Genomic DNA, 16,874 nt, shown 5'->3' with positions numbered 1-16,874 from the left:
AGGTGTACCACAATTCATAAAAAAAACGTATTCAAGTTTAATATGAAGACTTTAAGAAAAATATCATAGATAATTGACTATACCCATTAAGTAAACGATTTTGTTCACGAACTCCCATGCTGACTTGTGCAGTATGTACATGTATATTGTATACCCCTTACCTGGTAAAATTAAAATCCAATGACACTATAGATAGTTTAAGATTCTATTTTTACAAGAACATACGTCATCAAACGATGTTTAACAATAGTCAGAGAATTAAGTATAGAAAACTTAGTCAATCTTTTTGTGTATTTCAAAATTTATTTATTTCTATTTACAAAGCGGGCAGATGATCTGATCGCCCTGAAAAATCACCCTGGTTTCATCTTAAACAACCCGGTGACCAAGTATAAAAAGGGATGCCGCAGTTGGGGAATCTTCAGTTCTTCCGTCGAACTGAAAATAGATTAGACACCTCTAGAAGCCAACGATGGCAAACATACTATTATACTTCGGATATTTTGATCTTACATTTTCTATATGCATGGTCATTGCTTTGCTACTTTGGATCAGATGGAGAAGACCATCAGACTACCCACCAGGACCAACACCATTGCCCGTCGTCGGTAACTTTCACAACATCATTAAGTCAGACCTCTTTAAGGTGATGCGCAACCTCCGGAAAGACTATGGGGATATATTCAGTTTATCAATGGGGAAGCAATGGGTTACTGTTATCAACGGCAAGGAGCATTTGAGAGAAATATTCGTGCGAAGGGGAGAAGTGACCATTGACAGACCATCATGTTTTGTGTTTCGACAAGGCAGAAACAAAGGTAAATAGCACTATTATCTGATTCTTTTTGTATTGTATTTCAGTTTTGCTTGTCTCTTGCAATGCATTCTGACAGATAGTAAGCATAATGATCTTTCTCCGAGTCGAACTTGCATATTTCACTTGTTTGAAAAATAAATATGCATACTTTTGATCGTAATTGAACACCTATTTGTGCTTTTTGCCGAAAAGTGCCACCAATTATCAACAATACACTTGTGGCATACATTCAAATTTTGCATCAATGCAATAAAACTGAAAATAAAAATTAAATTTATTTAACAATGAAATATGAAAAGAAAAAAAATAAGAATATAGGCCGTATCTTTTTTTTTTGATAAATTGAGTAACTGCATTTATAAATTCTTATTGAATGCTTTTTCTGTTTTCAGGAATCGTCAGTGCAAGTGGTGCTTCATGGAAACAACAAAGAAACTTTGCTGTGTCTAAACTTCGGGAGTTCGGCTTTGGCAAAAGAAACTTTGAGAGCAGTATTTCTGAAGAAATCGAAAATCTTATTAATTTCATTAATAACCAAAAAAGCAAACCGTTTGATGCTTCAAATATCATACACACAAGTATCTCAAACAACGTAATGGCAATTACAGTTGGAAGACGATTTGACTACGACGACCCTAAATTCCAGCATTTTGTACGTCTGTTGAATGAAAATGCCAAAAACTCTGCCTTGGCCGGGCCATTAAACTTTGCACCATTCCTTAAACGAATACCAGGAGATCCATTTGGTGCCAAAAAGATTTCAAACAATGTGCGCGAAACTTTTCAGTTTTTCCGAAATGAAATTGCAGAACATAAAAGAACATTAGATGAAAATAATTTGAGAGATTTCATTGATGTTTATTTAAATGAGATCAGGAACCGACAGGAAGAGGAGGGCAGTGAGTTTTCTGGTAAGAATCATGCTTATTTATCTTCACTTTTGCATCCTTAAAAATGTTACAAAAACAAAAGCTTTCCTCAAATAATTGTTCAATGTTTGTATTTTTGCTTCGCTAGGCTGTAAAAAAAGTTATATGTTATATTATAAAAAATAGTAACAAGATAATTTGATATTATATTATATAAAAGGTAAAACTTCATACAAAAAAAAATACTGAATTAAAGATTTTTTGGGATATTTCAGTCAAAGTTTTTATTGGCATATTTCATATGGTCTTAAAATACCTGTAATGCTCATTAATAAAAGAATAATAAAAATAATGATAAACGCTATTACTTGTAATGCATATTTATCATGTTTGTATTTCAAACCTTTTATTAATACGTTATTAAGGACCCACATTTTACCCTTTAAAGAAGTCTATATAATCTTATTTCAGAATCACATATTACATAATTTCTACAGATCACACGGAAATATGCTCCTAATTAGTTTAAAAGGTGTAGGGGAGCGTTGAAGTTACACATAATTTCTAAAAGTATACTGACAAAATCAAAATATTTATAATCCTATTCAACAATATCAGTCCATTAGCAAAAAGATCATGAATTTGACAATTAATGTTCTATTTATAGAATTCTAGCAACACACGGGTCACGATTCGAACGAAAAATTACGAATGTCTATCAGTGAAAAAGAAGAAATAGTTTATAAATGATTATGTGATATTTAGTATTTTATGCGTAATAATGTGGATTGTGTAGCACAATATTTATGAAGATTTGATCTGCTATGTGACTCGACTAAGCAGAGGCATTCCATCGTAGTCTCAATTACTTCCGAAGATATTTCTTACGTTTTAATTGCCACCCTGTGTGACAATTCACATGTAAATAAAAAAATCCTTTTTTCCAGTTCAGTCGATCTATTTGAAGAATCAAGCACATCTGATCTTAAAGCTATGTTGGAATTTTTAATAAAAAAATCCGAATCGTCCCGAAGGAAAATAAGGAAAAAGGAAGGTTCTCTTTTTGTCTGATTTTTATTGTTATTTTTTTCTAATCGGGTTAATCGATGCTTTGCGCCAAAGAAAAAAAAATAACATTTCATCCTAGCCACTATCCATAAAAATTTAATGGTTGTCCAATTATTCTATGCATGTTCCTTTTTATATAAACTTTCTTTTTTAATTACAGAAGGACAATTGCTTACAATCATGGCGGATTTATTTGTGGCGGGAACTGAAACCACAGCAACAACAATAAGATGGACAATTCTCTATCTAATAAACAACCCTGACATTCAAAATAAAATGCTGAATGAAATTGAAGAGAACGTAGGTTGTAACAGAATGCCAAACATGTCGGACAGATTCAGTTTACCTTATTGTGAGGCAGTCATTATAGAGACTCTTCGTCTTGGCAATGTCGTTCCATTTGCTCTTCCACATAAAGCTTCTGAAGAAATAGTTTACAACGGGTATACAATTCCAAAGGACTCAATAATAATTCCTAGCCTAGATTCTATCGTTTATGATGAACAATTATTTCCAGAGGCAGAAAAGTTCAAGCCAGAAAGATTTCTTGACCAGAACGGCAAAGTGTGCGGCCAAGAAAAAGTTCCATCATTTTCTCTTGGTGAGTTCTTTAGTCTTAAATTTTCGAAAAAAATGTGTAATGAAATATTTGACAGATTAACTTTCTGTACATCATTAAAAATGCAAAGAAATGGGGTTATTTTCTTAATTTTATTTGTTCGTATAATTATTGAACAATATTATAATTCGCGATATGCATACTGACAACTGTGCTGTTGTTTATGCTTGATGTACATTTAATTTTCATTATTCTTTTAATTATTTGATTATGAGACAGTTTTTATCTCATAATTTGTGTTTGCTTGATGTAATATTTCTATATTCTTTTGCAGGTCGACGTGTTTGTCTCGGAGAACAACTTGCCAGAATGGAACTGTTCTTATATATAACATCACTGGTCCAAAGATTCGAATTCCTTCCTGCCAAAGATTCCGTACTCCCTCCAATAAAGGGACGTCTTGGTGTAACGCACTGTCCAGAAGATTTCGATTTTAGAGCAATACCAAGAACATAAAAAACTCTGAAACCGATGCTGTTATAATGATGATTTCCTTTGGTTTTACATGTGGCATTGTTATTGTTTTTTTGTTACTGTTATATACTTTTATTTTTGTTATACAATGTATTTATGACAATATGCATTTAATTTGTTTAATCAACTATACCCCATATTACACTATTTATCAATAACACAACATGTAGAGCATATTGGTGTACACTTTTGTTAATAAATAGAGGCTTAAATCTTTATGAAAAGTCGGGGGAGGGAATGTGATGGACTGAAACTAATACTGTTCCCTTTTGAAAATGCTTCTCTTTTCCATTCCCCTCGCTACCTTTCAGAGTACATTTACTGCCTTAAACGCCCTTAGTGCTTTTTCGTTATGTTTTTTTTTTATATATAAGATATAGGGACGCATTTATGTTTCATCATATCTTTTTGAAAAAAGTAATATTTATCTTGTAGTTATTAATGAGTGCTTTAGTTTATTACATGCACTAATACGTACATGATTAAGATCTCGTAGTTGTAGGAATTATATACATTTTATATTGTGGTCAATATTACTACATAACACTACACGCTTGCCTTGCATTTATATCTTGCATTATCTTTTTACCTATTTGTTATGTTTTTTTTAAAATAAAAGTTATTTTTATATTTAAGTACGTTTTTTGTCTTATATATGACCATATATCCATATATATTTTACCCTAATATACATTACAGCAATAATATCCGCCTAATATTACAACTGCCACTGACGTCTTTATTGACAAGGTACTTTGAACGTGACTACAAGGAAAATACTCAAAACAAAAAATAATGCAAAATAAATAAACCATGTATTAGATAATAAAATGAAGAAAAATATAATAAACAACCACCACCAACAGCAACAACGCAAAACAAACGAAAGAAATGGTGCAGTATCAAAAGATCCTCGAATATTCCAGAGCGCATCTGTCGCAACTGATGATCCTCGAATATACAGGAGTGCATCTGTCCCCACTGATGACCCTCGAATATACAGGAGTGTATCTGTTGCCACTAAAAATGTGACATATATATATGTACGGAAAAATATATATTGCACACTCTTCACGTTGACGTACTCCCATACAGTTAGAGTGGGGAAACGCTCTCGGACCCAAGTGGGGTCTGGGAGTATGCCAGAGCGTCAACAGAGCAGCCCAGCCGCTAGTAGTATATACTCTGAATGAGTTCTTCGTTCGGGTATCCCGAAGGCTGGGCTCCGCTACCTCCAACTACTAACAGATATTTACTAACAGAATCCCCGTAAAGGGCGGTCGTGGGAGATCCGTAAGGACAGTCAAGACCGTAAAAACCCCAGATCATCATATATTGCACTAGAAAAAAATATAAACACCCGACAGTAAACCCTCGGCTGTTTTTGTATTTACTACCTAAAAGTCCCAAACACTACAATGTAAACACAGGGTGAAAAAGCATGTAGAAGCAAATAAACCATTTCTCTCAATCATATTTAGATGTTTCTTAGACACAAAGTAAATGACACACTTTGCTAATCATTAGCACATGGATTCTAAATGTAATACTAATACCAAATTAAAACAAACTAACAGAATATTGTGTATTTTTTAAAACAAATGAAACAAATGATCTAAAAAGATATTTCCTTCGTTATAATACCGACAAAAATGAAAACAAAACAAAAACAGATACGGAAAACATAACAATACAAAAAAATCTGACAAATATCCAAAACACCAAAAACAGGTGGACAATTCAGATGCATCAGAACCGAAACAGACAATCCACACGCACAATGTAGGCAGAATAAAAAAAAACAATTACAAATAAAAACTTGTACTCAAGATAAGAAAGACACACACAATCAATCAAACACACACATACATACACACACGTACACGCACACACTAAAGCACTCGGAATAATGAGCTTCAACAGAAGAAAATCGGAAATACTTTAAAAGGGGGCTAAGTTCAGAAAACATCAGAACAAACACATAAACAAACAAAACAAAACACTGAAGGAAACTCAAAGAAGGGTTTTGTTCTGTAAATATCTGATCTTTGATCAGTCTTAGGTTTTCTAATATAAGACAGAACTGGTCCAGATATTGTATAAACCATTAATCTTTGCCCCTTCCGGTTTCTTTTGTCCATATGTTCTTGGTGTAGTTCCTCTTGCTCACTAGTGGTGTCTATAGGTTGCTATGTTATTTTCCTTATTTTTTTCTCCCTCTTGTCACTTGATATTCAGATTTCTTATTTTGTTTTAACCGAGGTTATTTCAAATCAAAGTACTTATGTACTGAATCAATTTATACCGATCCTTTAAATTATTATTACACCTCGAATTATCGTCAAATTGCAATATTATGGATAAGCTGAAATAAGGAACGGAAATTGACTTCAAACGTATCTAATCTCAGGCTTATAGCTGTTAATGGTTAATATTGAACTCTGATTTAAGTTCACCATTCTTATTTCGAATTAAGGTCATTCAACTTATCTTTACAAAATCACGCCAAATTTCACGTGGCTTCGTAGCAATGCCCACTTACCGTATAATTCAGGTTAGTTTACCAGTACATGTGAACACCTTGATGAATGAACACAAAACTCTCTCACACATTGCATAATTAAACTACAAACAACTTTCCCAGTTTCTAAATTTTCAAGTCGAAATTCAATTTATCGACCTCCAGGTCAAAAATGTCTGTCAAACCATTCAAACTAAAGCCACAGTCGTTGAAATGAATCATGTACTTAGATGCATGTACCTCTCAACTAGCTACAACGATTTCTCGTTTGATAAGCTATATATCGCAAGTGCTACAAATCGTCGCACAGACAACTACAGAGTATGTTTCACGTAAAAGCGCTAAGTTTCTGGGCACCTATTTCCAGATTCACGTATATTAACATAGACGGTAAAGTCTTAAATATAAATTCAACAATTAGATCTGGTGCAGGAAATAACCATACACTTTTAAGGTCCTGAAGCACGTACAGCCCCAAATCATAACACGTGGTCAAATAGCCAATTAGAATGACTATTTCAAAAAGTAATATAACCAAACCGCAGACACAATTCCTAACAAATTGCACTGTCAAAATCCCATGCCATCGTGTAAGCAGTTTTATTGTTATTTGTCTTCACCGGGCTTCCGATATCACCAGGCGGTAATCGTACTAAAATATGTTAAGATTTAGATCAGTTCACAATTTGTTTTTAACTTAGCTGCTTGTTTTTAAATAAATGAATTTAAATACGGTTATTTTTGTTCGTTTAAAAATATCTTCTATGACCGTACATGATACATGTAAAACGTTCCCTTCTGGCATGTCAGCCCAATGCAAAGAAAGATTCCACTTTTAATAGAATTAAGGCACAATATACTGGGTGGCACATCACGATGGTTTCGGGCGTTGGGCTGTCCCTTAAAGTTTGTTTAAAATTTTGCAAAAAAAAAGAAAAGAAAAAAAAGTAAACCAAAAGGAGCAAATAATGGCCTGGAAACTTCCTACTTAAAAGTTTTTTAATCGGATACACTGCCCCATTTTTGTTAATATCTGTCAGAGTTGCATGAACTATCTGAAGACAAAACAAATGTTTAATCTCAAAGGGTTTTCATTTCTTGCTAAACATCACTTGGTTAATTAGATGTCTAAGAGTAAAGCATTTGTAGGGAACTTAAATATCCTCAGTGAACGACTGGTTTATTCGGGTAAATTTCATAGAAATGAACAACGTTTACTGATAAGATGTTTTTAATTGGATCGTTGTTAATTCATAGTATATTAATCAGCATATTTAGTTCGAATTTAGTTATTTATTGGGTTTGTTAATTGGTGATACATTTATTATATTAGAAATACAATGTACCTATAACGGTGACCTAATTATATACATTTGAACCTTAACGGGGTATGTCAATGGAACTATTTTCCTTCGGTGTTAGTTAATTGCACATGCTTACATGCTTTAATTACAAAAGAATGTAATCCAGGTACAAAGACCAGACATGGAAAACAGACATACACAACAAAGAACATAAAGTAACTAAAGTCATACAAACAAAGTAACAAATAAAGCAAATGAGCAACAATTCTGATTTTCGCTCTAAATTGATAAAAAGGCAATTTTCTATACTTAGAAATCGATGGTAAAGGAAAACTATTGACCAAACTGTCAATGGAGTGTTCATATCACAGCTCATACGTTATGCAGGAGCTTGTCGAGACTACGCAGACTTTTTGTATCGCGCTAGAATTCTAACAAATAGGCTTCTGTAACAGGGTTATGTTGCTACAAGATTGAAGTCATCACTACAGAAGTTTTATGGTCGTCATCATGAACTCGTAGATCGTTATGATGTATCCATCTGCAGCATGAAAACTGATTTATTCAACGGGTCATAGTTTTCATTTCCTCTTTCGTCTAGCCCGGACTTGACTTTGTATGAGCAACTCGGCGGGTATTTCTATCCTACCGGTGTACCTGATCCATGCTCCCATTTTTAGTGAAGTCTGAGTTGCTCATTTGCTTTTTTTGTTACTTTGTTTGTATGACTTTAGTTACTTTATGTTCTTTGTTGTGTATGTCTGTTTTCCATGTCTGGTCTTTGTACCTGGATTACATTCTTTTGATTTCCGCTATAACCTTGGTTCTCTTCATTACTCTAGACACCTTCACAGTCTACCCTACAGTTACACCTAATTCTTGAACAGAGGTTATGCTTCTTCTGTGTCATTAAAATTGTTATTTCAAAAACATTCATAGAGTGCCACCTAAAAACCATGAAGAATTAAACAAGAAGTCTTTATGGATATCTTTTGCACAACTAAAAATAGTTTTACTCGGAACCTCAAAAAGACATAACAGAGAAGTATTTACAAACACACATTTTATCACATTTTTTATAGTGATGTTTGTTTAATAATAGTAATTATATGTAAATGTCAGCCTCGAAGAAATACATCAAATGACTTGGTACTAACGCAGGCATTCAGGCAAAAACCTTTTAACGGCCTAAGGGTAGGGTAAGCGTCCTCTGCTTTTCTAGAAAAACCAAAATTCATTTTCTAATATTGAAAATTCTTGATTCTTGAATTAAAGTTGTAATATTAGAAAATCAATTTGTAATATCTGAAAATGAATTTGTAATATTGCAAAATCAGTCACATTTTTTATGTTACAAAATTATTTTCTAATATTAAAAAAATCGTAGTTGAATACAATAAATCCATTTTCTAATATTAAAATAATCGTTTTTTAATATTAGAAATTCAATTAAATAAGGAGTGATTTTAGAACATTAGGGGAAGTTTTGTAAGAATTAGGAAAAATGGGGAAAATCAGAAACATGCTTGTAAAAAAACCCAACCGATTTGAAAATGTATAAACGCAACAGTGTTAAGGTACTTCCTAGAATTTTGTTTTGTATTTGTCGAGATAAATTTCTGATTTCTTTTTTTTAAAGAAAAGTTAAGTAGGAAGTCGACCATCATCTGGCATGAAACTTGACAAGTACTTAAAACACACCTAACTAAGAAGTTCTTAGCCTACTTCACCAGCGATTTCAGCGAATGAGAGAAAATTTATCCATTAAAAAAAAACAAAAAGAAATGACGTGTTTACGAACTTTCATCAAATTCTTCCCCGATCTGTAAATTTCACTCAATGATGCTTTCTCTATTTGAAAGTACTGTTATCACTGGATTTGCGTAGGCGTTTTTCAGTAGAATATTTTCATATCATGTTGGCTCTTACAGACACTTAAAACATCTAAAAAATCTCGAATTATATACTGCGTGTTATTGCAAATTTCCTACGTTCATATTAGCCGTTTCTTTTCTTTTTTTTTTTAGGGGACAATTCAAAAAACTATCCAGTTAAATCGTAAATGGCTCCCCATTTTAAAAATAAGCTAAAAGAATTAATCGGGTTAAAAATTCAGATCAGACATTAAAACGTCTTAATAAGCCTATAGCTGAAAATTAATGATAGTTACTGTTATTGTTTACCACATTCATGTTAGGGATGTATCCAAGAGATTCACGATGCCAAACAAAAATAAACAAATTGTCTATTGCACGTAAATTAAATTGTTTTCTCCCATTCTAAGCCGGTGATTAAAAATGCATTTGACTGTGTGACACCGAGAGTTTCCCCGTCATTTTATATTTTCCAAGGTTTCTACTGATTTCATGCAAGAAACAGATTCTCCTTCAGACTATTCTTGATTTAAATTATTTTTCCACTCTCTATATATGCATGGTAAAATTAATAATTATTTAAACCACTCATTACTGAAGGGGAATCTACATGTAACACAGTGCTAAATTGGTGTTTTTTCTTCCTTTTTTTTTTAGAAGTAAACATTATGAAATTACATTTCAAAACATAACTTAGAAATAAATTACTGGAACAGTGTAATGTTACAAGAACCAAGTCATCATTTTAAGGGTTTCACAGTCGAAATGATAGTGTGTCCATCTCCACCATGAGAACAAATGTTATGGTCGACATGATAGCTGACACCATCTCTACCATGAGAGCAGATTTTATGGTCGACATGAGAGTGTGACCATCTCCACCGTAGATTTGTTCATTATTCAGTCGATATCTTGTTTCGTTTTGGATTTGAAATCCTTGTATGAGCAGCTCTGTGGACGTTTCTAACTAATCAGAGAACGTCTGCCGTACCGTACATATATTACTCTATTACTGTTAATCATAACGAGAATAGATATGATGTATTTGTAAATTAAATTTCAATTTTTAAAGAAACAACAGCCCATCGGGATGAGAGTGTCAGCCCAAGACTACCCATTGGTCTTCAATGAACGACGAGGAAACCCTCATACCACAGGGCAGGCTGCAGTGAGCTGGCCCCAATTAAAACATCATTATACACAGCGAAAGAGTTGCCCCTATATACTAAAGTAACATAAAAAAATAAAATAACTATATTATTAAGTTGATTTTACCGACTCGAAGATTTATATCCTTAACCTGAACCTCAGTACCATTCTTCGTAAAACGTACATTCAAGATAGAAAATATACGAACCTAAGATACAAGAAAAATAAGTTATGTTGAAAGTATTTTTTTTTATTTTATAATCTGTCATTATGTTAAATACATGCGATCACTGGACAATAAGTTGTTAATGAATTTAATTTCCGCTGTCAACAAATGTTTCTTTTTATTTTTCGTAGACGATATGTATTTAAAAAGATATATGTATAGTATTTTAAAAGAAATGAAAGTTAAATCTGGGCAAATCTTGAATGGATTTGTCTTTGACTAAAGGTAAAACAAGGAGACATTGTTCTGCTGAATTCAGTAATCATCATGGATCCTTCTTCCATTATCGTAATAAAAGGAGGGTGATAATTGTTAAATTTGAGTATAGAATTGTCAGTATTGAGAGAAATTACTGAACTACTGATTGCTACACTATATATGACTAGAAAAAAATCATTCCCGACTTAGCATAACAAGTTTAACCGTTTGAGAAAGGTATTAAAAATATAATTATCATAATTTGACAAAACTTAACTTTATGTTCATGAAATACTTATAATTTCAAAAGGCATCGTCTGTAAAGTAAACGATTAATGGTCGAGGGGAAAAATTAGATTCACGACATAACCTTTTGGTGATGTAAGATATTTATTCCCTTAATCCATAAATACAATGGTACCGAGATGTTTCATAATAAATAAAAACAATAGGAACACTTGACTTAACACACTTACTTATTTATACAACAGAAAAAACATTTCACATTTTTAAGAAGGTTAAACTACAAAAGTAAGATTAGGGAAATTGTCGCATGCATATCATAAATTAATCTATATCATCTAGGGTTTCAGGGGCGGATCCAGGATTTGTGTGTAGGGGGCGGGGCGTTAATTGAATTGAACGCCTTGTAAAGCAAGGCAAAAAATATTATGGGGTGAAACTTGTGGTGAAAAAATTTTTTTTTACCGAATTTTTTTTTTTGTTTTTTTTTGTTTTTTTTTTTTTTTTTTTTGGGGGGGGGGGGGTACATTGTGATGAGATTCGTCTCCAATTTAAGAGCTATATTACACTTATTACAGAGTCGTTCACCCCTTTCGATTCCATTCGAGTACATCGACCTGTTGGGGTAGATAGTTACGAAGGCACAAAGTATAAATGAATGTTTTCAAATTGAATTTTATATAATCTTGATATATAATAATGACGGGAGTTTCAGCTCATAGCATGTCACTCTAGAATGAGTTGTTTTTTTTCAATTTTATTTTAAAAGCAGCTATTAACGAATTAGAACAAAACATATTCTGAGGAATATATATGTGTACATGTACGGCGACAGTGAGAAAAATGTAGTAAAAACGGTCGAAGGGAGGTAAGTCTAGGAAATTTGACATGCAATTGAAGTGAATATCCGCACCCTTTCATCACTGTTATGCTTATAGTCTAAGGGCTGGGAAGGTCCACCATGCACTCCCCACTCATCAACTGCATGGTGATTAGTAGGTACCTTTATGCCACCCATTACCGAATCAATTTGTCGCCAAAGAATATTCAGTATAAGCCTATATTTGTACTCCACTGCGTCAAAAAGCCTTGAGATTTTTGTGACTCAGTTGTTTGAGCGTCTAAGCCTTCCTTGGACAGTATGCGCCAACAGCCTAAATAAATGAAGGTATCATCTTATAGCCCAATGTTTCAGATTTACAATGGTACCAAGCAAAGTGCAGTAACACTTAGGATTTAGGAGGAAAATGTAAAAAATATACCCCTTTCCTACCGAAAAAAATCGCTTAAATTGACATATTTTCCCATGTCAAAACCACTAGAGTATTTATGCTTCGGTAAAAAATGACTTATTTGGTATTTTCTGTTTAGTTTTATTACAATTTATACTTCTGGGGTTCTTTTGGTTAGTTTTGGCGATTTTCGTATTCAGAATTTATCATAAATTGCAAAAAAAATAATTTTCGATTTTTTCCGTAAAAAGTCACATAAATTCGTCTCTACAACTTATTACTCATTTAAAACGTCTCAAATTTGGTATCATTCGATAGATAATTAAATTTTCTAAATAAATAAACCACGAAAAACTAATTTTCAAAAAATGTTAAAAGTATCCCCCTTTTCCTATAAAACTGGTCTCAGTATCAAACAAAATTCTCAATCAAAGCATACTGATACTGTAGAACACATATTCATAATTAAGATAATGATATACACAACACATCTGATCAATTCAGGCACTCGGGTGTTCTTTTTGGGGTGACAATTGCAATTAAATCGAAACAATGGGAATTTTCAGAATTTCAGAATTTCTTTTATATCACCCCTTATTGTAATTTTTTTTCAGAATTTTGTAGTTCAAATATGCTTTTGTGTGAAAAGGTACATTAATACTGTGTCTGAGCTCCCAAATGAGTATAGGTAATAAATATCTGAGATTTTTCAAGTCAAGTTAGGTGGAAAATTGCCACCACTACCCATGAAAAACATGACTCAACATGAATAAAATGTTATTATTTTGGCATATAAACGATGTACAATAGACATGTTGGGTACTATTGTTTTAACAGTCGATGTATCTAAAACATCTTTTCATTTCAGGCGCGTATTTTTTAATTTCAATCTGACAATAACGAATTTTTCATAAAATGGGGGAATTTTTCGGAATTTCATATTATCTTCCATTTCACCTGTGTTTGCCATATTTTTTTTCAAATACCGTACTTTAAACAAGCTTTTGTATATTCAAATACAATTATATATTGTCTTAGCTTTCTAATGAGCCCATGTAATAAATATTTGAACTTTTCAAGTCCGATTGGGTGGAAAATGAAACCCCTACCCATGAAAAAAGTACCTCAACATGAACCCAACTGTTAATTTTTAGCATGAAATCGATGTAAAAAACCAAGTTGGGTACTAGTGTTTTAATTATCGATGTATTCAACATACCTGCTTATTCCAGACGCGTATTTTTCAGTTTCAATATGACATTGTTTCATAAAAACGGGAATTTTCGGTATTTCATATTTTGTTCCATTTCACCGGTAATTTGCAATTTCTTTTCAAGTACCCTACTTTAAACAAGCTTTTGCATATTCAAACACATCTATACAAAAATGCTTAAGTTTAGTTTTTGATAACAAAAAGATTCTACCTGAAGATCATATTTTGGTTGATGAGTGTGGGAGTGCACGGGGAGGTTATCTCAGTCCACGTACTACTATTATGCCAGACACCAATAACCAATTACAGGTCTATGTTATGCTAGGAATATAATTTTATGTTATTCAGTAAACTTTCTACGGTAACACCAGTGTAGTTCTATAGCATAAAACTACGTATTTATGTTTATCTTTTATGCTTTCATCAGATATTTTCATTTTATGCTTATGACTGTCAGAATTAAAAAAATAATAATTACAGATCTATGTGACTACTTTGAAACTTTTGTTTTGGAAACTTTTTTTATTTCACTAAGAGGCTCCACATGGAGCATAGAAGTACAAAATAAACATATATACAATTATGAATAATAGTGAACATGATTAATGAACACAACAGGAAGGTAATATCATTTCAATAAAGACTTCACTATCTTAATAAATTTGTCAAGGCCTATTATATTAAATTTATCTTCACAATTCATTAATAGCTAATAGTATCTGGACTGCCAGTTATGTATTTTAGCAATAATCTACATCTTTCTTGAATAAAATAAGTACAATTGAACGGATAACGAAACTCATCACCTTATTCTTGTCTGTTACAAAGATTACATATTCGTTCAGATCTATTAATGGCTAAGAATCTGTCAGTTTCAATTGGCAATTTATGACTAATACACCTGAGTCGACATAAGCTATACAATAAATCTTGTGGTAATACAGTCAAATAATTTTCGAAACCAAAAGTTGCCTTGTACATCCTATAATTAGAACATTTTGAGGAATTATATACTTGATCCTTCCAGTTTTCAACAAAAGTGTCAAATAATGACTGTTTAACTTTTTTGGATAAATGAAAATTCACATCTACATTCTGATCATTTAGAATCTGAATATTACCAGTCTTAATTAAAATATCTTTTATAAAGTTTAACCACTTTGAGTGATACACATTTTCTTTATCTAACTTGTATAAAATGTTGTACAAAGTATAGGAATTTTTCTCATGTTTACCATTTATAATACGTTCCCAAAACCAATCATTCTTGCACTAATAGGAATATACATAGGTATTCTACCTAGTTCACCATATATCATACATGTTTATGTACATTTTTTAACTCCCAATATATATTTCCAAAATTCAAGATGCAATTTCTCAATAATATTATTACCATCATATCCCCACACTTCTGCTCCATACATCAAAATGGGAGCAATCATTGAATCAAACATTCGTAGTAAAATATCTGTAGGTAAACATAGTTTTCTTGATTTGCGTAATACATAGAACATAGCTTTCCGTGCTTGTTGTACAGGTCTGTCTTTGTTAGATTTAAAACACCCTTTCCTAAAAAAATTAATACCTAAATATTGAAATTCATCAACTTAAGACAATTCTTCACCATTAAGATTAAATCTAATATTTTCAACATTACGATTCTTACAAAAAATAACAACTTTGGTTTTCACAGCATTAATCTTTAAATTCCAAGTCTGACAATATAAAAACATTGCATTCAGAGAGGATTGCAGTTCTTCTACAGATTCGGCTAATATTACAGTGTCATCAGCTTATAACAATAAATATAACTTAAAGTATACCTCAGTTTCTGAATCGTCAAAAACTAAATGTGCAATATTACTAATATCAGTGAGATCATTGTAAGAATGTGACATAAAATCAACCAAATCATTAAGAAATGTAGAAAACAAAAGGGGCGACAAATTTACCCCTTGTCTAACTCCAATATTTGAAGTAAAAATCTGAACAAATAGAACCTTCTCTAACACAAGATTTGGCATTCTTATACAAGTTTTGAATAACAATTAGTATTTTTCCATCAATAGATTTACGTAGTAATTTTTGTCATAACATAATTCTATTTACAGAGTGAAAAGCTTTACGATAATCAATAAAAGCACAATACAAATTTTTCCTTCGGAATAAATATAAATCTATTAAACATTTAAGATTGAATATATGATCTACAGTGCTATACCCTTTTCTAAAACCAACTTGTTCCTCACATAATAATCCTGAACTTTCGAAGTAATTAAACAATCTATTGTTGTTTATACATGTAAATAACTTGCCAAAACAACTTAATATTGTAATACCTCTATAATTATCTACATCAGCTTTATCACCTTTGTTTCATAGATTGGGCAAAGATAACCTTCAGACCATGTACTAGGTATAATACCACTTCCAAATACAACATTAAAAATCTTAACAAAAACAGGCATCAGCTTCTCAACAGAGTGCTTTAAAAATTCTTTTTATATATGAACGCCACCACATGCTTTATTATTTTTAAGAGATTTAACAGCATCAAAAACTTTCTTCTCACTAATTACTTGGTTAATTTCAATATTATGTTCACTTACATTATCAGGTTAAAACAATATCAACATCATCATGAACAATGTTAAGATTCTTGAAATGATCATAAAATACATTTAGAGCAATCTTACTAACAATATCAGCACCAGTTTGTTTATCACAACCTCTATTCAACATAGACCAATACGCCCTAATATCCGAAGTACGCAGACTTCTTAATTTATCAATAAATGATTGATAAAACACTTTAAACTGCATTTTCAAAGTTTTTTTTATACTCTTTACTTTTACTAACCATATCTGAATGAGCAATAGTTGTACGAACACGATAATAATTTTTAGACTTATGATAATTTTTACGTTTGACATAACAGTCACTATTAAAATATCCTTTTCTGCCAGATTTTTTAACATTAGTGTTAATATTATTGACAACATTTCTACTAACAAACATGTCGGATTCTACAGCTGCATCATCTGGGTTTGACAATAGTGTCAT

The 16,874-nt window shown here is 32.0% G+C and overlaps 1 protein-coding gene across 1 annotated transcript; it reads left to right on the top strand.

Annotated features, from left to right (window-relative positions):
- The first annotated feature begins 366 nt into the window (after positions 1 to 366).
- LOC148611727 (cytochrome P450 2E1-like) lies at positions 367 to 4,482 on the top strand. The gene is made up of 4 exons (XM_088592563.1): positions 367 to 818; positions 1,210 to 1,728; positions 2,915 to 3,355; positions 3,648 to 4,482. The coding sequence occupies exons 1-4, from the start codon at positions 473 to 475 to the stop codon at positions 3,827 to 3,829; spliced, it is 1,488 nt and encodes a 495-aa protein (XP_088448689.1). The 5' UTR covers positions 367 to 472; the 3' UTR covers positions 3,830 to 4,482.
- Positions 4,483 to 16,874: the final 12,392 nt, after the last annotated feature.

Source organism: Perna viridis, chromosome 7, assembly GCF_037379345.1.
Source record: "Perna viridis isolate PV_CMFRI_1.1 ecotype Kerala chromosome 7, ASM3737934v1, whole genome shotgun sequence".
Lineage (NCBI taxonomy): Eukaryota > Metazoa > Mollusca > Bivalvia > Mytilida > Mytilidae > Perna > Perna viridis.
Note: the sequence above shows the minus strand (reverse complement) of the source record. Positions and strands in the feature narration are given on the sequence as shown.

Coding starts and splice junctions, on each gene's coding strand:
- LOC148611727 (XM_088592563.1), top strand. CDS start 473: ATGGCAAACATACTATTATACTTCGGATATTTTGATCTTACATTTTCT. Junction 1,729..2,914: donor GGAGGGCAGTGAGTTTTCTG/GTAAGAATCATG, acceptor TTTTAATTACAG/AAGGACAATTGCTTACAATC. Junction 3,356..3,647: donor AGTTCCATCATTTTCTCTTG/GTGAGTTCTTTA, acceptor ATTCTTTTGCAG/GTCGACGTGTTTGTCTCGGA.